This window comes from Prionailurus viverrinus, chromosome C1 (genome assembly GCF_022837055.1).
Source record: "Prionailurus viverrinus isolate Anna chromosome C1, UM_Priviv_1.0, whole genome shotgun sequence".
Classification (NCBI taxonomy): Eukaryota; Metazoa; Chordata; class Mammalia; order Carnivora; family Felidae; genus Prionailurus; species Prionailurus viverrinus.
Window position 1 is genome coordinate 22,790,881 of NC_062568.1, and position 23,807 is coordinate 22,814,687.

A 23,807-nucleotide genomic window follows, 5' to 3' on the forward strand; every position below is an offset into this window, starting at 1 on the left:
TCTTTTTGCTTTGACTTTTGGTAATATCTCCACAATCTTCTTTCTTTGCCTCAATGACATTTCATCACCGTGTCTCCTAACACACTTCAGTTCAGTTGTACAATTGCAGCTCTATAAAATACTTCTATTTGGAACTAGGTCAAAACCAGCTACCTCTAGAAACAGGAAAAACTTGACTTTGATAATTTTCAATGTCAAAGTTTCAAATTCACCCTTTGATATGAAAGGCAACTGAGATGTCACATTTTTTTTAAGAAAACACTATTAATCCTTGCTTTTCATTCATTCATTCCTCAATGTCCCAGCTCATGCTGTGTTTGTTAACATGGCTCAGAAACTACCCTCTGTTCAGACTTCACAAATTGAATTTTAACACTCTCAAAAATGCGGAAATGAATGTAACTAAAAATGCAGTTCTGAGTAGTGAGCATGAGGCACAAGGGTCTGACTAGAAACTAGGAACTAGGACTTCCTGGAGCCAGAACCGGGAATAGGAGAGGCACTGTTCTGCCAGAACAGATCCAGGGAGTTGTGCTGACCGAACACCACATTGTACCCACAACTCACAATGTGACAAGAGCAGGGGAAGTGCAGAAGCCCTGGGAACCATGCAGATTTCCTCAAAATGGTAGAAGCTATCTTTCTTGGTCCTTTGCACCACTGGGTCCCACCTTGCCTGTTGGCATCTCATCTCCTTTGAATGAGCAGGGAGAAGGTAATAAGGTAGCTAATTGGGGGGGGGGGGGGGGGGGGGAGGTTGCTTTCATTAAGTAAAAAGAAAGAGAAACAAATATACTCACTTTTTAAGCTCATTTGTCCAATCAAAACTACTCAATTTTCTTACCCTAGCTTAGCCAAATAACTTTTGATAGAATTTTAGAACTGTAAGACTTCCTTTGTGTATTCAGTAGCATTTAGAGGACCTTCCAAAACTGAGTCTGGTCGGCTTACCTCTAATAGGCAAGGCTACAGAGAAAATCAGAGTTCTAGCTTTGGAAGGCCAGATTAGAAAAAAGAAGAATCTCAAATATTAGAGACAGGAGCAGAGATCCCATTCATCCTTTGAGGATGCCCCAAGCTGGCTCCAAAGCTGAACTTTGTGGCAGAGCACTCTCTGTAGGTCAGATTACCCTCAAGAAAACCCACAAAAACTTTCTATCCAGAGACAAGCTGAATTTCATGAAAAATCAAATTAGGCAACTTTGAAATCATGCTATGTATGTGATAATACAGTTTTATTTTATATGCAAAATAAATATAAAATGACCCCTTAACCCAATTATCACGTTCAGATCAGAACACTATAAAATTCAAAATTTTATTCTGAGTAAGGCAGGAATAAATGTTTTGCACAGAGGAGTCATATGATCTAACTTATATTTAATTTTTTGGCATTAATTCAACTGTTTCAGAGCAATATTCAGTATCAGTTGTACTTTTTGAAACATTGTGTACCTAAAGGATGTTTTGCCTCAAAAACAATACACATATAATTTTTTTTCTTAAAAAAAATACATATGACTGTTAATGGTGTATGATTCAGTTTATGATTTTCAACAAAGAATAAAAGATCGCTAAGAAAACTAATTATCTAATTCAATATAAAATGTATTGTGGGGGCGCCTGGGTGGCGCAGTCGGTTAAGCGTCCGACTTCAGCCAGGTCACGATCTCGCGGTCCGTGAGTTCGAGCCCCGCATCAGGCTCTGGGCTGACGGCTCAGAGCCTGGAGCCTGTCTCCGATTCTGTGTCTCCCTCTCTCTCTGCCCCTCCCCCGTTCATGCTCTGTCTCTCTCTGTCCCAAAAATAAATAAACGTTGAAAAAAAAAAAACTTTAATAAAATGTATTGTGAATATTTTTGCTTGCTTTCTATGCTCAAGGCTTGGAACATCTGTTGAATGGATGAATGAGTCAAAATTGCTACAGGCTGACCGTAGGTTTTGGAGATGTAACCTGATGTCTCTGGGAGGCATTTTATTCATCTCTCAAATGAGAGGATTGAACGAAAAAATACCTTAGGATCTATTTTCTCTAAAATTCCGAATCTAAGTTATATGGTTACACATCTCAGGGTAAAATTATTTAGCATTATTTAGTACCTCTTTACTGACTCAACCCACCCCGCAAGAAATCAAATAGCAGACACTGTAAGTTTTCTTTGACATTTCCAGTATCATCGTATACATATAGCAATAATGATAATGTTGATAACATTAACCCTCAATTATTAGCAAATTTAATGTTTGCATAGAAGTTGGAGTTTACAAAGCCCTTTAATAAACGGGCTCTCATCTGATTTTCAAATCTACCCCCTGCAGACTCACAACCTTACTCATCACCAAGAATATTTTCATTTTACAAATGGGAAGTCTGAGGCTAAGGGAAATGGCCACAATTAACAAACGGACAAGAAAATGCATCTCCTGGTAACTCACAGTTTGCATCGAGTCAGACTTTATCTTGCTCAAGAGACACTTAGCAAATGGAGGAAAGTGGCCAAATAGATCCATAACAACTGATCCGCAAGCATTGAAGAGTTCTCTATTATAAAACAGAGACATTCACTCCTACCCGTTTGTAATTCATAGGTTTTTTTTTTCAAATCTGACAGTTATACATGCACATCAAGAGAAATAAGATAGTATGTAAGAAAGGGAAAATAACAGAATATACATACAAAATGCTACAGGAATTTGATAAGGAAGATTTTACATGATGGGATAGTGAGTTCAAACATACTGAAGTTGCAGACTACTTGTAGTTATGGTTTTCCTTTCTGAACACCATGAAATGTAGATTTAATCATATCATGTGAATGAGAGAAACATGTGCTAGTAAATAGCTCTGTATGTTTACATACAACACCGATGCCCCAGCATGAGCTCATACCTTGCAAAAATGTGAACTATTAAAAAGTCCATCATAGGCGATGAATTATTTCTGATTTAGAGAATAGAACTACAAGTGGTAGAAGGACAAAACGCAGATATAATGAAGGCATGAAAAACTGCCCAGGGTACAATGGGCATTGTCCCCTCTGCATCCCTCATTACCAGAGGTGTTGAAGCAACTGAAGGGTGAGCAGCTGTCAGTGATAATGTAAAAGGAATCCCTCTACAACACTCCTCCCCCACAGAAAATAAAAATACCACTAGTCTTAAAAGAAACATCTACTCTGCTCATGGCATTTATTGAGAGCCTCTGGAGCCCGACTGTCTAGACAAATTCCTTCTCTACCACTTGTGGCTGTGCAATGTTAGGTACAACTATTCTGGCCTCAGTCTCATAGAGTTGTTATGAAGTTCAATTAAACTAATAGTTACAGAACCCTTAGAAAGTGCCTGGAATGTGGGTATCATTCAAAAATGCTAGCTACTGGAGTGCCTAGGTGGCTCAGTCAGTTAAGCGTCTGACTGCTGATTTCAGCTCATGTCATGATGTCACGATTTGTGAGATCGAGCCCTGCGTCGGGCTTGCCCTAACAACATGGAAACTGCTTAGGATTCTCTCTCTCCCTCTCTCTCTCTGCCCCTCTCCCCACTCCCCTCAAAATAAGTAAATAATTTTTTTTTAAAAATGCTAGCTGTCATCTTTATTATTACTTTTCTCCCCTTTTTCCTTTCATGCTGGTAATGATCTTTATAAAATGCAAATCTGTTGTCATTGTCACTGAAAGGAAAAAAAAAGAAAACAACCATCCTAATGTAACCTATAAAGATCTGGAAGATGTGGCCCCCATCTCTTCTCCAGCCTCATTTTTAAGCTCTAACTTTAGCAGAATCAAGGCTCCGCTGGCTTGATAGGATAAATACCATCAGTTACGATTAATGAAAACATAAGTCCTGCTTTCTAATGGAATAACATAACAAAAACATTATTTTTGGTCAGACATTACATATAGGTATAAATTAATGAAATAAGGGAATAATACTTGCTAATAAGTACTTAGTACTTACTATTCCAAACTCTATTCCAAAACCCTAGGTATTTTACATACATTCCCATTCAATCTTACAACAATGCCGTGAAGAGTAATATTCATTTTACCTGCACTTCATTGATGAGAGAGGCCAGGTAGTACATCTGTTGTCACAGACCAACAAGTAGTAGAACAGGCCTGTGAGTTACCTGCACCTGAACCCTTCCTCATTATGTCCGCATTTAGTGCCTGTCAGCTACCAGGCTGTGCTAAGCGTTTTGTCTGTATTAATGTCATGTATACATTATTATCTCTGTTTTATATTAAGAAACGGATGTACAAAGAGGTCATGTGTGTTTCCCATGGTCTTGAAGCTAACAGCAGCTAAACCAAGATTTGAACTCAGGTCTGTGTAAGTCTAAAAATAAGGTCTTTTACCATCATTCACCATCACTGCACTGTACTTTAAAATGCTACTTCAGGGGCACCTGCATGGCTCAGTTGATTAAGCATTGGACTTCATTCAGCTCAAGTCACGATCTCATAGTTCATGAGTTCAAGTTCCACATTGGGCTCACTGCTGTCAGCACATAGCCTGCTTCAGATCCTCTGTCTTACTCTCTCTCTGCCCCTCCCTCATGCACCCGCACACGCTCTCTCTCTCTCTCTCTCTCTCTCTCTCTCTCTCTCAAATAAACATTAAATAATAATAATAATAAATAATAATAATAAAATGCTACTTCAAATTAGCCCCAGGCTACTTGGTAATCCTAGTGAATCACTTCCAATGTGCATTTATTTTTTGAAAACATTTAATTATGCTCTAAAAGACCAAAAAAACCCAAATGGGTTGGATGAAACCCATAGTTTGCATCAAATAGAGATAAGTATGTAATAAGTGGAGCCCATGCATGTTAAACATAAGTATAACTGGGCACTATATATTCATGATACACCATATATATGAGACACAAAATACCCCTGATAGACAGGAAGTGCTCAATATCCTTGACATCTTAATTCCACCACTGATTGGTGAAACCCGTGCCCATGTATTTTCTGCCCAAGGAACACAAATAAAACCCAAAGCTGTTTAGCAGGCTAACTGGCCAGCTATAACTATGACCAAGTATACTTTCTTCTCATCAATACTAGAAAGCAATTGTGTGTCATTGGCCCAGGGCACCTTCTGTCTGTGGGTCTCCTTGCTGCAACCACATCTCTGGTCTTCAAAACCACACCATCAAGTGGGGATGGCTGACATGGACAGATTGAGAGAGGAGATCTGAATATTGCCTATCCCATGACTCAGGTGGTGCAATCCTTCCACATGCTTGCACCATTATCTTAAGCATGTTAACTTACCTATCTCCTTCCCCTTGAATTCTTACAATATGTTTTAAAATGATATTACAAACCAGAGAGGTCAAGCATCCTAATCTGGTCTGTGAGTCTTTCTGTCCCAAGACCTCTGGGATGGATAGCTTGCTGGTAATGTATCAAAGGCTATAATTTCACCAAGGTAATTTCCTACATGATGTGCATAAAAGGAAATGTGGTCCACAACAGCAGCCAGTGTAAATTCCAGGCAGGAAGACTGAGTCTTAGGAAATTTTAGGCTCTCTCTTTACCTCTTCTTTTTCACTCACCTTGCGTCAGCCAGAGTCACTCGCGCCACAGCCCAGGCTGCAACAAATGCTGCCGGGAACCCTGTAATCAAAAAGGGATTCAGGGACCATACTTACTTTAAGATTAAAGGAATTTTTAATCTCATACTCAGCACACATAAAAATATACTACTAAAAGTTGAGAGAGGAAAATAGACATGAAAAAATATGGGTATATCAACACAAAATTCTTCTTAGTTTTCCTCTTGACCCCCCTGAGAAATGAGCCAGATACATTGCTGTAATTTGCCCCTGAAAGTGTGAAGATTTGAAGGTTGGCCCAATGTCCCCTTGAGGGATGTAGGATCAAGCCATATGGGGAGGGGACAGAAGTTCCTGGAGTCAGAAGCAGGTAGTAGTTGGAGCTTTGGACTTTGATTCTTGCCAAACTGATAGCTACAAGCCTTCACGGAGGAATGAAGCCACAGACTTCATGAGATGCTACAGGGAGGCTATTATTGTAAAAAATTAGAGCTTTGCCATTCTAAATGTGCAAGCCATTAGAGAAGCTATACTAGGAAGTTTTAATCTGTGTAGCCTCTTCTTTTGAGGGGGGTTCATGTTGGCTCAAGACAAGCATATGCATGAAGACCATAGCGAAGGGTGAACCCTATGTTACTTTGAGGCTTTGAGCACTGAAATATGTGTCCTTCATAAATGATAAACACCTCGTGAGCTTGCAATGTCAAATCTATTACACTGACTTTCCACAAGTGTATAAAGTGTGCCCACAGTAAAGGCTGACTGTTCAGTCCATGTTATAGTTGATTAAACTCTGACATCACAAAAAAATCGCAAACCATAACTTTTATGGAACATGACAAAACAGGACCAAAGGCTTGGATGGACAGCTTCTCATTCTGTGGAATTTATGAAAGTGGTTTGAAGAAAGAAAACACAAAGCATAATGAAAACATTGCAGAAGTTAGGAAGCACTTTACAAGGGGAGAGAAAAAGTTTTAATCTAACTTAGGACATTTTTATTAAACACAATATTAAATTCTTTACTTTTAAAAACACATTTGTAATTTTTTGAGTTTTCCTTTTTAGCAAAAAAGTGAAAAAGAATAGGTTCAGATGAAGAAAAATGCCATTAAAAGTGAAAATAAGATGGTGCCCTGTAATAGAGAAAGTTTTGGCCTCCCTGGTGATCATCTCATTGAATTTAACCTCAGCACTGCAGCCTGACTGTGTGGTTATTTAATTTTATAACTCCGTATTCCAATTTTATTTATTGCTTGCATACAACATCTAAATTTCAAATTCTATGTTCCAGAAAATTGTTTTTATCAAAATAGATCTACCCAGGGGGCACCTGGGTTAAGCTCAGTCGGTTAAGCTTCCAACTTCAGCTCAGCTCATGATCTCATGGTTGGCAGGTTCGAGCTCTGCGTCAGGCTCTGTGCTGACAGTTCAGAGCCTGGAGCCTGCTTGGGATTCTATGTCTCCGTCTCTCTCTCTCTGTCCCTCCCCTGCTCATGCTCTGTCTCTTTATCTCTTTCTCAAAAATAAATAAACAAAAACAAATAGATCTACCCAATTCTGATTATTTCTTAGGTTCAGTTCACATATTTTATCTATCTCTCCATCCATCTATCTACTCATCTACCTATCCATCCATCCATCCATCCATCCAACCATCCTTCCAACCATCCACCCAGTAAGCATTTATTAAGTGCCCATGTATGTGTCAAGGATTATTCTACTTTCAGAAAATAAAACAATAAACAGATCAACAATATTCCCATTTTTCTGAGGCATATTCTGTAGGGAGATGCAAAATCAATAACATAACTTCAGTTATCAGTCAGCACCCTGAGGAGGAAACAAGAATGATGCTGTGTAACGAAGATGGCCTGGCCCCTTCTGCCAGGTGGTTCAAAGAGCCCTGACATAGCTCTCTTTACTGTTCTGCTGCCTTGGCTATTTTAAAAAAGTGTCTGCCTTTGATCAGAATTTTCACATTTTCTCATTTACAGGTCTTTATCTTTTGCTTCCTTTACAATCTCCCAATCAAGCAATTTCCTGAATAATGTTCTATACACATCGATCAAGGGCGATTGAGCTGGAAATCTGCTTTAGATGATCATTATAACAAATATCTTCTATCAGACACTATGTCTTCATGAAATTACTTTTCTCATCCTCTTGGAAGACTCTCACTCACAATGCTAGCACAGAGGCAACCATGGAGGAAAAAAGAATTGAAACCATATTGGGGATTTAAGGATTTTTGATTACCAATCTTGGTATCACATCATTACATAATTGGGAACACATAAGTATAGAGGAAAATGCTTGAAATTCAGATGTTATTTTGAGTCTGAGTGCCAATTTAAGTAAATTTACTGTAAATTCAAATGTTACTCAATATATACATTTACCTTGAGAGCTGAGTAATCTTCATAAAATGTCAGTATAAATAAGTGACTCTGAGAGGGAAGCAATCTCTGGTCTAAAAATAAGTAAACACAGGGGTGGAGGGCGCCTGGGTGGTTCAGTAGGTTGAGTATCTGACTCTTGATTTCAGCTCAGGTTCTTGAGTTCAAGCTCAAGGTTCCTGAGTTCAGCTCACAGTTCTTGAGTTCAAGCCCTGCACTGGGCTCTATGCTGACAGTGCAGAGCCTGCTTATGATTCTCTCTCCCTCCCTTTCTCTCGGCCCCTCCCCTGCTCATGCTCTCTGTCTCAAAATAAATAAATAAACATTAAAAAATTTAAAAAAAATAGACATGGGCTCTCATGTGGCTCCATTACTATTCCCCTTTAAAATGAAGTTTTGGGGGCACCTGGGTGGCTCAGTCAGATGGGCAACAGACTACACTCAGGTCATGATCTCACAGATCATGAGTTCGAGCCCTGCATCAGGCTCTGTGCTGACAGCTCAGAGCCTGGAGCCTGCTTTGGATTCTGTGTCTCCCTCTCTCTCTGTCTCTCCCCCACTCACATTCTGTCTCTGTCCCTCAAAAACAAATAAACATTAAAAAAAATTTAATAATAAGAAAATTAAAAAATTAAAAAACTAAAATGAAGTTTGGGACTAATTAACAGTAGTCAAAAATGCTTAGGCAATTAAAACCTTTCTTCAAATAAAAACTTGGGCAGCAGTCCACACATAAAACAGGGAGGCTTTGAAGCCAAAGGCAGTAAATAGGATCTTCTCGTCTTGGTCTATGGAGTTTCATCTCGTTTTGGATACTTCATAGGCTTCATAAAGCCCTGCCTCATCCTTATTCTCCTCCTGTGGTGCCAGTACTATTTTACAATAGTAAAATAGGTTGATCATAAAGTGTAAAGTTAGTTCTAAAAATTAGAGACCCATCGTGACATGGGATTCCTGGAATAGCTATAGACACACAATATCTTAATAACCAGAAATCTTGATTCCCCAGGGAATCTAGTCAACATATTGACTGCTCAGACATGAAGTTCCAGGCTATACCTCCAGTTCCCGCTCTACCCACCACAGAATGCTGGAATTCCATTTCCATTGCCTATCTATCTCTTTAAGGAACTTAGAAGTGGCTCCATTATGATTTTGGCAGAATCATTCTCAACTCTGAGGAGATTTGAAGCCAATACTGAATGAGCACATCTTTTTGTCAGGAAAATTGCAAAACCTTTGAAAGTCTTCCATTGTTACAAGGAAGAGTGTCTACTTCTGAAACTTTAGAAGAGCTACCTCCTCCTGAGATGGAATTGCTACAGGAAACAGAAGAATTTTTTTTAAGTATATTTTATTATTGGGGCGCCTGGGTGGCTCAGTCAGTGAAGCGTCCGACTTCACCTCAGGTCATGACCTCACAGATCGTGAGTTCGAGCCCCATGTCAGGCTCTGTGTTGACAGCTCAGAGCCTGGAGCCTGCTTCAGATTCTGTGTCTCCCTCTCTCTCTGCCCTTCCCCTGCTCATGCTCTATCTCTCTCTCTCTCTCAAAAATAAATAAAAACATTTAAACAAAATTAAAATATATATATATATTATTACTAAATATATATAAAAATATATTTTATTATAATCCAAAAAATGCAGTAATGTACTGCAGGAAAGGACAGTCTGAAATAAAAGAGTTACAATAAAAAAGAAAATATGCTTACTGAATTAAATATTGCCAGTGGGCAGAAACTGTAGATCGAACTGGTGGAGATGAGGTGAAATCTTAAAACCAGGTGAACCCACTGAGATAAACCCACATAATTGCTATGTACGGAAATCTAAACTTGACTATAATTTGTTTTCTTTTAAAGAGGTAATCATCCACATAATTTTAATTTTTTTTAATGTTTACCCATTTCTGAGAGAGAGAGAGAGAGAGAGAGAGAGAGAGAGAGAGAGAGAGAGCCAGGGAGGAGCAGAGACAGAGAGAGGGAGACATAGAATCCGAAGCAGGCTCCAGACTCTAAGCTGCCAGTACAGAGCCCGACATGGGGCTTGAACTCACAAACCATGAGATTGTGAACTGAGCTGAAGGCGGAAGCTTAACCAACTGAGCCACCCAGGCGCCTGTGATTTTAAATGGTTAGGAGTAAAACTTCAAATTACATCTGAAAACCTTGTTCTGTATCTTACATAAGGTAAGGCTAAAATATAGATCTTTTATTGACTCTGTTAAATGTAATTTTAAGACAACCTTCAGTAGAAATAATAAGGGAATTAAAAATCATGAAGGATGGGAGAAATGGCTTTTCTAGATTTTTAATTGTGTAAAGGTATCATTTGACTATCAAAAATAATTTTTGTGGAGAACAGGTCTTATAGATCAAATATTTTGAATATAATACATCTGATCAGAGCAGGCAAACACAAAACAAAATGACCTAATGGTCAGACTGCATGTTTCTTGTGTAGTCTTTACGACATATCTCTGTATTTCAATTATATTTACTGCCAACTGGATAATCAAAAAATATTTGCTGAATTGACATCAGCTTATACAGACTATTCTCCTGATTATTTTCAGAGAATACAGAATATGAAAATATTCTACATGAAAGCTTGGCAAAAGAGACATGACTAATTGGTAGAACCAGGATAGGTGATCTTATATGATAATATGTACATCCTGGCACCTTATCTAACAGTTGAAAATTAAGAATGGTTGCTACTAGGGCCACCTGGGTGGCTCAGTCAGTTGAGTGTCTGACTTCAGCTCAGGTCATGATCTCACGGTTCGTGAGTTCGAGCCCCACATCAGGCTCTGTGCTGACAGCTCAGAACCTGGAGCCTGCTTCCAATTCTATGTCTCCCTCTCTCTCGGTCCCTCTCCCCCTCATGCTCTGTCTCTTTCTCTCAAAAATAAGTAAACATTAAAAAAATTTAAAAAAAAGAATGGTTGCTACTATAGAGGTAAATGACTGCATTCAATAAGGATGAATGAATAAGACTGATACCTTTTCAATATAGAATTAAATATATAGAAAAATAATGCATTCATGAAAGAACAAAATGGAACCAAGAATAAAGCGCCCAGTTTATGAGAAAACTGAAGCAGGAATAGGAAAAATTACAAATGTGGTTGGTTGAAAGAAAAGAAATATAGTCATCATCAGAATTTGCCTTTACTCCTTGGTATACATCTTGTTTTGTGATGAAGATGTGTAAAAACAGTTATTTTAAACATTTGCCTTCAATTTACTAAAGGTCAGATATGGCATCTCTTCTTCTTTAGACTGTAATTTCCTTCCTTTCCAATTTATTCTTAAGAATCAGCAAAATCAATGTAAATGATAAAGCTGCACACATCACCATAATGTGAGCAATAATGTTCTGAGTATTTATTTAGCCGAAGAGAGCTTAAAGTTATAATGACTGGGTCCAATGAGTAACATAGGAATCCAAGCAAGTTCTCTTCTCTAATGAAGCTCATAAGTCACATCAGTGGAAGAAAGCACAAAATTGGATTCACTCTAAACTATTTCCAGCCAAGGATCCTGCAAAGCAGCTATAATGTTGTTGATCATTGTTTTTCTTATAGGAATTTAGAAAAATGAGTCAGAAATAAAAATGATATTTTCCAATCAGACTGTCAGCGCTAAGGGAAAAATAGTCTATTACTTAAATGGTCTTAGTCATTTACTTCATTAAATGGTAACTGCATTTAAGTATTGGAGAGAGATTCTTAAAAATATACACCTATAATTATATATGCCCTAGACTAGAGCATTTTTTTTATTATATATTATTGAACAAGCAAGACAAGTGACAATGAGGAGAGCATTTTGAGGGTTAGAGCATTTTTTTTAAATGGAGTCGCAAAGAGAGTCAGAAGGTAGACTAAGTGGAGAACTGTAATTCTATAACAATTGGTTATTAGTGTTTCAGACTGTGGTTAAGTGCACATGACATATCCATGTAAAATGCTTTTCAAAGAAAGTTTCCATGTGAAGCCTACTTGATTTCATGTTTGTTCTTAAACCATTTGATAAAAAGAAGATTTCAAGTAATGATGCTTCTCTACTGTAGGTATAATTCCAATGTCAAAGTTCTTGTGGACAATTGAATAAGAGTTGTAAAGGAAGGTATGAAATTCATACTTGCATGGAAGCTCACTGGACTGTTTTTTAAAATTCTGTTTCTTAAAATTTTTTTAATGTTTATTTATTTTGGAGAGAGACAGAGACAGAGACAAAGACAGAGCATGAGTGAGAGGGAGAGGGGCACAGAGGGAGACACAGAATCCCGAGCAGGCTCCAGGCTCTGAGCTGTCAGCACAGAGCCCGACACGGGGCTCAAATTTACAAACTGCAAGATGTTGATCTGAGCCATAGTTGGAGGCTTAACCAACTGAGCCACCTAGGTGCCCCTGACCAAATAAGAGTTAATGGGGGAGTTAACCATCAAACCAATAAGTAAACAGAGAAAAAGGAATTTATTATGTGTGACCAGTGGTGTTGAAATCCAAAATATAAAATGTAACTCAGACAAATGTTTTCTATCAACACCTTTACCAACTTCTAGTAATTATGTATGTACACAGATGTAATTTTGATTTGAAGGCAAACTGCCAAACACTATTGAGGAAATTTCCAAAGTACTCTAAAAAAATAAAATGCATCTTTTTTTTATTTTTAGTAACTGCTAGTCAAAGGGAGAGCTTTAAAACAGACAAGCTGCCTTCAGAAATAAAACTTTATTCACAACAATCATTTCATAATAAATGAAATTGTATAGTAAATAGACCCTTTGCTTTCTTAAATCTTATTCCTTAACTAGCAGGAAATTCAATATTCCTTACTTCACATTTTCAAATGTTAAAACAATATTAAGGCAAAACAAGCAAAGAAATATTCTTATTTTGGAGGAGGAAAAAAAAAAGCCCTTCAAATGTAATCTTGAACCACCTAGTTAATTTTTTTCCAATGCCAAGCACCTCATAATCTGAATATTAAAACAGCAATTGAAGGATGCCTGGGTGGTTCAGTCGATTAAGCGTCCAACTCTTGATTTCGGCTCTGGTCATGATCTCACGATTTGTGAGTTCAAGCCCCACATAGGGCTCTGCACTAACAGTGAGGAGCCTGCTTGGGATTCTCTCTCCCTCTATCTATGCCCTTCCCCCACTCTCGTGTGTGTGTGTGTGTGTGTGTGTGTGTGTGTGTGTGTGTGTGTTCCCTCTCTCAAAATAAATAAGCTTTAAAAAAATAAAATAAAATAACAATTGAGATCTGCAATTGTTGATCATGAGGTTTCTTAATTGCAGCCACATAAGAGTTTTAAGTTCTCTTAAATTTGGACAAAAAAGCAACATCCTTTTCCCCATGTCATGTTGAGTTAGTGCCTAGTCCAGTCTAGTACTGATAAGGCATTTTTGGAATGTGAGCTGATTATCCTTTTTTTTTAATTACATATGCATAAAGTAATTTGAATATTTTTTTTCCAAAAGACATGATAAGTCCACATAATTAGCTTGTAATTTGTATCATTAAATGCAATGGAGATGCAATCTCATAAATTCCTTCCTGGAATTCTCACCAACTTACCAATGATGTATCAGTACAGCTTCGAAATTTAAAAATCAAAATATTTAGAATGAAATTATTGCTAAATCAGGACATTGACATAAGACATGAGCATAGCAGTTCTAAATGTCTATGGCTAACAATGTGGTCTTTTATATTCCTGCCAAAGAATTCTCTCAAGAATCTGGCCTAAGAACACCAACCATAAGTTAAACACGAAAAGTTTCTTACCACTGAGGGGCTTACAGACTTGATCTTAATAACTTTCCCCAATGAACAATGGAAGAGAAAAAAGGAGGTATAAAGATAAAATGGGGAGAGATTTCAGGAAAATGGCTGAAAGTATGCTAAGGATAGGCTTAACAGAAAGTCCTCAAATCCACAATCCAGTTTAAAGGGAAAGGAGACATAAATACCTTACCCCAGCCTATCAAGGTGAAGCCCCACAGGTATTTGGTGTCCGAAAAGAATGCCACAAAGATTAGACTATGCAGGTAGAGACCTTCCACCAAGATCCAATAGTAATTTGTAGCCAAGAAGTAAATAAACATCACAACAGCAATCTTGCACCCAATCTGTTACAAATAAACCAGAATTGCATCATATTAGAACCCTAAACTGTGCTAGATGCAATATCAGACCACCAAAAAGCAGTTTTCCATTTCTTTTTTATAATCTATTTCCTGTGTCTAGGAAAGCCAAGACTGCTGGAAGAGAGAACAAAGTTATTTTAAGACCGCATCTCTAAGACTATGGGCTTGATTCTGTTTTTTTTTAAATAAGATTAGAAGTTACCAAAAAATCACTTTTCCTTATTTTCTCCTGTTTATCAAAATAAGACTTAATCATCAGAAAAAATTAGGAAAGTACAGAAGAGCATAAAGAAGAAATATTAGCCATTATTCTACCATAAGTTTATTTTATTCTTGTCTTTTTTATGCCCCAGAAGTCAATGGCTAAAACAATAAACATTTAATACATCTTATGATTCTATGGACTGACTATGTGATTCTGCTGATCTGGGCCAGGTTCAGCTAATCTTGGCTGGGCTCACTCACAGAGCTCTACCCTTGACTGTCACACTACCACGTCTACTTCATCCTATTGGATAAAACAAGTCACAAAGCCAGCCCAGAATCAGAATCAGGAGGGCCTACAAAGTTACAGGGCAAAGGCCAAAGACACAGAAAAGGTATCAATTCATACTATCAAGGCATATAAACTAGTATCCTTGATTTCCAGATATATTGCATCAGTGATCTAATTAACTGAATTATTGTGTGATATATTGTGTGATTCTGGTCACTAAATAACCCCGGGACATTTGAGAACAGAATCAAGTACTCTGTCGTCTTATATTTGAACAAGTCTTTGAGTCTACAATAAAGAAACTAAATGTTGTGGGCTTTTAAATCCCACACTTCTGGTTTTGCAAGTGGGCTTTTTACTTTTGAAAGCCACGACAGCAGCTAGAAGCCATACACCAAATGCACTCCAGTCATGTGATTTTTGGTGTTTCCATGCCAGAATGTTCTGGAGGAAAGAGCCCAAACACTTTTAATAGTCTAAGATGATGAGTAACTAGGTGTGAATCTTGAGGACAGAACTGAGGTAGTAAACATTATACAAATTGGTCATCCATTTTTGTTAACTCAGAGATGAGATAAGCCCAAACAAGTTAATATTTAGTGGACTGTAAAATGTAACGTGTCTATAATGTTACATGAATCAGTAATGAGAGAAGATGGTGAAAACACTTACATACTGTGACTTGTCCACAGAAGGCACTTCCATGGAACTCTGCAGGTCACCCTGCATTACCAGAGACTGCAGCTCCTTTACTCCTATGTGAGTATGGACCACTTTGTCCTTGACGAAGATGCTTACGGCTCTCAGCATGAAAGACACAAACAGGTGCATGTGGATATAGTTCCTAGTGCAATGTAATCGTCTATGGAAAAAAAAATATTCAGTACTTCGATTTGGATGAAATTAGAAATGGGGAAAGAAAATACGTAAATGAGCCCACACTCTTCCACAAAAGGATAAAATATAGTACGCGTGAACAAAGAAACCCATTACTATATATTTCCAATAGAAACAACTGGGATCAAAAACTAAAATGTAACTTTTTGAGATAATGATTTCAAATTTATCCTGATCTGCTACCATGTTTCTTCTGATCTAGCAGTTAATTATTATACTATATTATACTGTAGCATTATACTAAACTATATATTAAAGTAACAAATGGTTAATGAAGAACCATTTTGAAAAGGGATAAATATTAACAGTGGGACTTTCACATTTTCAATACATTCTCTGTAAGAAAAAGTAAAATATTTTGCTAGCATTACACAACTTTATTTCCAAGTAATGTTAAAGAGTAAACAAGCTTACTTTAATAGAAAAAGCTTTGAGTTCATAAAAGAATCTTAGACACAAGTTAAGTCATAACATACTTAGAAGTAGGTACAGTACTACTAATTTCCTTTGCAAAAAGCTAACTCCAAAAGAGACCTTTTTTTTTTAAGTTTGATGGAAAAAAAAAACCAACACTTAGGAAGGGATGTATAATCTGGCTCAGCTCTACCATTGCTTGACTGTGAGACAGTACAATCTCCCTGTACAATGGACACAATCCTACTTCTCTTCCAGAAAGGACAAAGTACACAAAGGTAAGGTAGCAAGAAATTTTTAATCCAATAACATATTTTTATATTTCATAACATAGGAGGGGGTAGGCCAAATAAGAATGAGCTAAATTTAGACATTTTGGAAGTATTTTGTTAGTATGTTAGGGACAGATATGCATGTCCATTCTGCCCAGATAGTCCTCCTCACTGATTCTTTTGGGGGAGTTTGTTCACAAGCAAGTGGGATTTGACCAGATAGGTTTTCAGGTGTCTGTGGAAACCATTGACTGAGAATAGTGCCATCAGAGTGTATAAATAGGTATTGACTTTTAGAAGACTCAACATGATTTACTATCCTATAAAAAAGTACTTTGTTTTGTGAGACAGAGTTTCTCAAATTTTTGTATACCATTCTGCTATACAGTACAGTAACTGTATAAAAAGTACTATCTAGAAAGAATTTGTTAAATAGAGTGATAAATTACCATGTAAATTGAAGAATTACTACTTAGTGATTTGTATCCTCCCGAAATTCTATGTAGCTTTTTTCCTCATAAATATTCACCTATTATTCTAAACAACCAGAGCTACGCTTAGTATATTGGAATGGACTCTGGATAGGAGTTGGAAGATGAAGGTTCTGTTTCCAACTGGACCACCTGTGACCTTGTGACCTTGGACACTGAGCTTCAGTTACTTGGTCTCTAAAATGGGATAATACTGCCAAGCCAATTTCACAAGGCTGTTTTGAGAACCCCTTCATAATTTTACAGATCTTATTGTGTTCCCTTTCTACTTTAAAATTTTCATTAGCTCCCTATTCTCTACCCTTACAAGACAAAACTCAAAGCCTTTGACAAGGGCCTGCAAAACCCAGTGCCACTAAATCTAGTTTCTTCCTGGCCATTGCTACCTGGCCACTTCTCCCTATGAATCAAATGCTGCCTTCACATTGGACTCTTCTATGTTCCCAGCATCTACTCTGCTCCTTCTTGTCTCTGAGTTTTGCACATTCTGTTCCCATCTTCTGGAATGTACTGAATTCCTTCTCATCATTGCAATATCAGTTCACATGTCAGTTGTTCTGGGAAGTCTCTCTCTGTCATCTAGTCAGTTTTGGACTAGCTCCTTGGTGTTCCCAATACCCTTTATAAAAACCTGTATTATAGTATTAACATTGTTTGATTTGATAATCATTTAATGAGTCAGTCTCTCTCAATGGTGTATATACTCCTTTTCCAGTCTGCAACATATCTTAACTTGTCCTCCATCAGTACTAAAAAGAGTCTATCATATGGTAGAGAAAAATGCTTGTTGAGTAGATGGACTAGTGAATCAATAAAGAAAAAGTTTTGAAAATGTAAACTATACTACCATAATAGGAGTAATCATTTTAGAAGAAGTAGTTGGAATATTAAACTAGTCATTTATTTATTAATTCAACAAATATTTACTAAGCACCACTACATATCAAGTACATTGCAGCTACTAAGAATGCTACAATGAGCAAACAGAAAAAAATTAATGCTCTTATGTAGCTTTACATTCTAGAGGAAGAGATAAATAAAAAGATAAGTAAAACATCAGATAGTACATTAGATAATGATAAATCAAAAGAGAAAGACAAAACAGGAAATACATATGAGAAGTTTCAAGGAAGAGGGGATTGTAAGATGCTCAGAAACAAAACATAAAACATTTTGGTTTTTAAATATGTCATCTACCCTCATCTCTTTTCCCACACACAACTTAGCACTAAATTCTTAAAATCGTATTGTCTTAATGAATGTACCTCAAAACCTTCCATTTGTAGCCAATCCTCAAAGCCACTGATATTGGCCAGGCCACAATCTTCTTGTCCGGAGTTATTCTGACAGCCTCTTCCAAATGATCCTATCTTGCTTCCCACCAACTCACCCTCCACCTTACAAGTGACCTTTCATGTCACTCTTCGGCTTAAAATTCTTCAATGGCTCCTCATCGGTCTTTGGATAAAGTTCAAATTTCTTCATATAACCTTCAGGTCTCAAAACATCCTCAACCATGCTTACCTCTCCTGTCTCACTCACTGCCCATCACTTACCTACACCACAACTCTGAATTTTCAAATATTCCATGATTTTCTTGATATAATCTTTTCTTGATATAAACTCTGTTCCCCAATGGTCCTTTTTGGTTAAATCTTATTTATACTCCTGTGTCTTTTGAGATTTCACTTCATTTGGGAGGTCTTTCCTCCTCTTCTTACTCTGCCCTCCCAAATTACCATCCACCACCTGAATCATAGCACTTCTCACACTGTATACTAGTTGTTTTCTCAGCTACTTGAGTCACAAACTAGCTGCAAACATCATGAGTATACCTTTCCCATACATGCTGTGCACTGTTTAATCTCCATACTGGTGCTCAAAATTTTGTATTGATTTAGATTAAGTTGAATTGAATCGGGCAAAAGTCCCAGTGGATAAAAAATAAACCACAAAAGAAGCAATAAATATGATTATCTCATCAGATAATTTGGGAAATCATTTTAAATGAATTTCTGTCCAATGGCACCAAAATCATTTGGGAAAAATGAAGTCTTTGCACCAGGAATGAAAATTTTTGTAACTCATTCTGCTCCACTTTGCATGCATCACTTTGCAAATAATACACTGTCCTGCAGATCTGTTGGCTTACTGGTTTCATACTGCTTTGATGCTTTTAAAGATTTTTTTAGTTTTTAAACAATAACAAAAACAAAAACCCTGAATTTCCTCATAAAAATAAATCTTCAAAGCCAAATGATATCATAACACTAGGCTGAATTCAAAAACTTGCACTGAGAAAAATATTTGGGGGCAGAAATTTTGACACCTTTACATCTTCTATACATAGGAAACAGAACCTGTCCCTTCACAGAAAAAGGGGTAATGGATCACTCACCTGAAGTAACCAATGATGAGAATAGCCACAGCCAAGGAACCGAAGGAGACAGAATATCCAATTGTGTACATGACATAGAGGCGTTCGAAGAATTCTTGCTGAAGGGGAAGAGATTTAATTAGAAAAATAGGTTTCAACAAATAAGTAGATGTGCATAAACTTAAGAATCATGTCTTCCCCTGTTTACAGACAGGCAATGTGTTATCCCATTTACAGAACATTGATTATCCATCTGATCTTTCTTTTACTTCCTAAATTCAAGTCAGAGTTAAAGATATAATAATCTTTGACATTTCTTGCTTAATTGAGGGAAAATTAAATGTTGCAATATTTACTTCATGAATTTTTGTGCTGTCCACTTTAATTAGTGGAGCTGTATATCTAATGTGATATTTGAAGTAAACAAAACACATATTACATGGCTATTCTAAGAGGAAACTGGTAAAAATGATGTCATTTTTGGAATACTATTTCTAGCTTTCTTTAAGTTTTTATTGAGCTGTCATTTACATAAAATACAGATCTCAAATGAACTGTTTGATGGGTTTGACAAACCAGCTGTGCTGTGCCCCTTGAGAGTCCAGAAACCCACCCACCATTCATCCCCTTGTAACTACTGTTCCAATTTCTGTCATCACAAATTGGCATCATCTGTTCATGTACTTCATGTATTTTTTGACCGTTCTTAGACTAAGAATTAAATAGTATATACTGTTTTTGTCAACATACTGTTTTTTATATTCACCAATATTGTTACATGAATCAATGATCCATTCCTTTTTAATTTTTTTAAATGATTATAAATTCACAAAAACTGGAAAAGATAGTAAAAAACGTCCAATGTATCCTTCACTCAGTATCCCCCAGTAGTTACATCTTAACGTAATTATACTAAAATGTCAAAGGCAGAAATCTGACATGGTGCAATGTGTGTGTTTATAATTCTACATCATTTTACCACATATGTAAATTTTTGTAACCAGCAATGCAATCAAGATACAAAACTATTCTACCACCACAGAGTGGGGTCCCTTAGAGTCACATTTACCCCCCTCTTCCCCAGCATCCCTGACACCTAGCAACCATTAATCTGTTTTCTACCTTTATAATTTTGTCATTTCAGGGGCGTCTGGGTGGCTCAGTCGGTTAAGCCTCCGACTTCGGCTCCGGTCATGATCTCACGGTCTGTGAGTTCAAGCCCCCGTTCAGGCTCTGTGCTGACAGCTTAGAGCCTAGAGCCTGCTTCAGATTCTGTGTCTCCCTCTCTCTCTGCCCCTCCCCAACTCGTGCTCTGTCTCTCTCTCTCAAAAATAAATATTTAAAAAATTTTAAGTTTAAAAAATTTTGTAATTCCATGAATGTTATAGAAATAGAATCATACAGTGTGAGACCTTTTGAGATTGGTTTTTTCACTCAGAGTAATGACCTCAAGATCCATTCAAGCTGTTGCATATATCAAGTTTGTTCTTTCTTATGCCAAATAGTATTGTATGGTACGTATGTAACCTATGTATAGCATTATATTTGAAATGTTCCAAACTTTGTAAACAGCATACATTTGGATCGTGTTTTTTAATAGATTTCTTCAATCTCTGTTAATTGGTATATTTAAACCATTTTTCAAATATAATATTGATATGTTAAGGCTAAGTCCATTATTTTATTTTTTTGTTTTCTGTTCTATTTTTCATTTCTCTGTTTTATTTTTCCTGCCACGCTGTGGTGTTACTTGAAAATTTTGTAGAATTCCATTTTGATGTCTCCTTTTGTTGTAGGTATTACTGTGTACAGTTTAATGTGGAACTTTTGATTATTGAATGGTTACCTTTCTTCTTTTCTAATTAAGCATTGAAAGCTATAAAAAAGCTCTGTTTTTACTGTTTCCCCCAATTTTTGATATATTCAGCTTTGATAATTATTCAGTTTAAACTTTTGCCATGGGTCACATATTTCCAACACATACTGTAAACTGTCTACATATTTTATTTTAATTGAATTCAATTAGTTGAGAAAATAGACTCTGTATGTGTTGAGAAAATAGACTCTGTATGATTTTAATCTTGAGATTTATTGACACTTGAACCTTTGGTGTGTAATTTAAAAGAATGTGAATTTTGTAGTGTTTGGCTATTGTATTCTATAAATGTCATTTTAATCAAATTATTTGAAAGATATTCTATGGAAGTTTTTACATAATTGTTTTACCAATTACTGACAGAATGGCATTTTTATAAATTCCAATATGATGGGATTTGATGATGTCTCCCTTTAGCTTTGACAATTTTTGTTTTATGAAGCCCCTAGATGCATGCATATTTAGGATTGTTATTTCCTCCTGGCAAATGGATTCTTTTATCATTCTTATATGTCCTTCCACATAGATAATACTGTCTTAAAGTCTACTTAGTCACACTCTTAAATATGGAGAATAAACAGAGGGTTACTGGAGGGATTTGGGGAGGGGGGATGGGCTAAATGGGTAAGGGGCATTAAGGGACCTACTCCTGAAATCCTTGTTGCACTATATGCTAACTAATTTGGATATAAATTTAAAAAATAAAATAAAATAAATAAATAAAATGTGTCTGAAAAACCCCTGACTATAAACACATTCAGCATGAATTTGTGCTGGGTCTTTACCCATAGATATGTGTCAACCATTTGGGAGGCTACAAGGTCAAATGCAGAGTGAGGAGAAAAGAACCTTTAAAAACAAATAAAATTTTGTTTGGTTAAAAAAAAAAAAGTCTAGTTAGTCACACCAACTCTCTTATGCTTAAGGTATGCTCTGCATATAACTTATCCCCCCTTTTGATATCAACCAATCTATTATCTTCACATTCATCTGTATCTTTCTATTTAGAGTACATTTCTTTAAGATTGTATATAATTAAGCCATACTTTTATTACCCATTCTGCCTTTTAAGTGACTGTTTACTTCATTTACATTGAATACAATCATTGCTAAAGTTGGGTTTAAATATAACACATTGGTATTTGCATTCTAGATGTCTTACCTTTTCTTCGTTCCTCTATACCTACTTCCTTACCTTCCATTTGGGGAGGGGTGTCCAATTATTTCTTAAAACTGCACTTGTGCTATTTTTTAGCAATTATGCATCTGGAACTCATCAGAGCCTACATTACATAATATTGAACTATCTCACAAACTAAAGTTTCCAATTGTATACTCAATTTTGCTTCCCAGACTATGTCCCTTTTAGATTTTGTCTACATAATTTATAAACCCTAATAAGAGACTATTATGTTTGCCTTAAGCAGTCAATAGACTTTTAAATGAATTAAATTATAGATACAGATATAAAGATTAGATATAAAACAGCAATAAATAATAAGAATAGTTTTGTTTATTGATTTAGTCTGTCGTTTTAAAAAAAATTTTTTTAATGTTTATTTATTTTTGAGAGAGAGAGAGAGCAAGTTGGGAGGGGCAGAGAGAGGGAGACACAGAATCTGAAGCAGGCTCCAGGCTCTGAGCTGTCAGCACAGAGCCCGACATGAGGCTCAAACTCATGAGCTGTGAGATCATGACCTGAGCCAAAGTCAGACGCCTAACCAACTGAGCTACCCAGGTACCCCTAGTCTGTCATTTTTATCCACATTTATACCCATTCCGGTACCTCTCATTCCTTCCTACCTATCTATGCTCCCGTCTGGTAAAGTTCTCTTTACCCTAGAGAACTTTCTTGATTATTTCCTATACTGAAGGTATGAGAAAGATTCTCTCATATTTTTTTGTCTGCAATGTATCATTTTCTTACTTTTATCTTAATGCATATGATCACTTTAAAGATGTTATCCCACTGTATTCTGGCCTCCATTGTTTCTGACTAAAAGGCAGGCATCTTTTTTATTGCTATTCCCTTGGATATAATGTGCCATTTTTCTTTTTCTGCTTTTAAGATTTTCTTTTTTTTTAAGTTTACTTATTTATTTTGAGAGAGAGAGAGAGAGAGAGTGCAAGTGGAGGAGGAATAGAAAGAGGGAGAGAGAGAGAATCCCAAGCAGGCTCCACACTGTCAGCACAGAGCTCAACTCGAAGCTCAAAGTAATGATCCCCTGAGATCATGATCTGAGCCAAAATCAAGAGCCTGATGCTTAACCTATTGAGCCACCCAGGCACCCCTAAGTGCATTGATCCTTTACCATGCTGTATCCAGTATGTTGTTGAATATCAAATGAATTCATTTTTGAACTGAATATTTCAATTTTAGAATTTGTTATTTTTTAAAGTTTTTATTTATCTGATTTTTCCATCTGTTACCTTTTTCACTAAATCATCTAACATATTTCTAATAGTTATTATTAAGTACTCATCTGCAAATTCCAACATCTGGATCATCTGGGGGGTTTTTCTGCTGTTATTTTTACTAGAGATTTTGGGTTCCTGCCTTATAATTTGTGTTACATTCCAGGCCCCATAAGTAACTGAATAACAGGGACTAAAGTATATGATGGTAACAGCCTGAAAAGGGCAGGCCTTTTCCTCTGTCAGGGCTCTTTAGGGAGGCTGAGTTACTCTGTTGCTAAGCTGAGTTGAGCTCTGTTGTAGTTTTTTGTTTTATGTTTTTTGTGATTCCTTTTATCCTGGTTTTAGGTTTCGAGAGCAGAATCAAGACTCCTTCAGCAGACCTGGAGATCTTAGCACCAGCAGCCTCTAGTGGCCATTATATGGATTTTAGCA

The 23,807-nt window shown here is 36.7% G+C and overlaps 1 protein-coding gene across 1 annotated transcript in view; it reads right to left on the reverse strand.

The window, feature by feature from the left end:
* PTH2R (parathyroid hormone 2 receptor) overlaps window positions 1–23,807 on the reverse strand; it is a 51,128-nt gene that overhangs the window by 23,185 nt on the left and 4,136 nt on the right. Inside the window, exons 3-6 of the mRNA XM_047871603.1 lie at window positions 19,103–19,200; window positions 15,303–15,492; window positions 13,963–14,116; window positions 5,569–5,629 (exon numbers count right to left, since the gene is read on the reverse strand). Of these exons, the coding sequence (XP_047727559.1) occupies window positions 5,569–5,629; window positions 13,963–14,116; window positions 15,303–15,492; window positions 19,103–19,200 (503 nt within the window). The remainder of the gene's footprint in view (window positions 1–5,568; window positions 5,630–13,962; window positions 14,117–15,302; window positions 15,493–19,102; window positions 19,201–23,807) is intronic.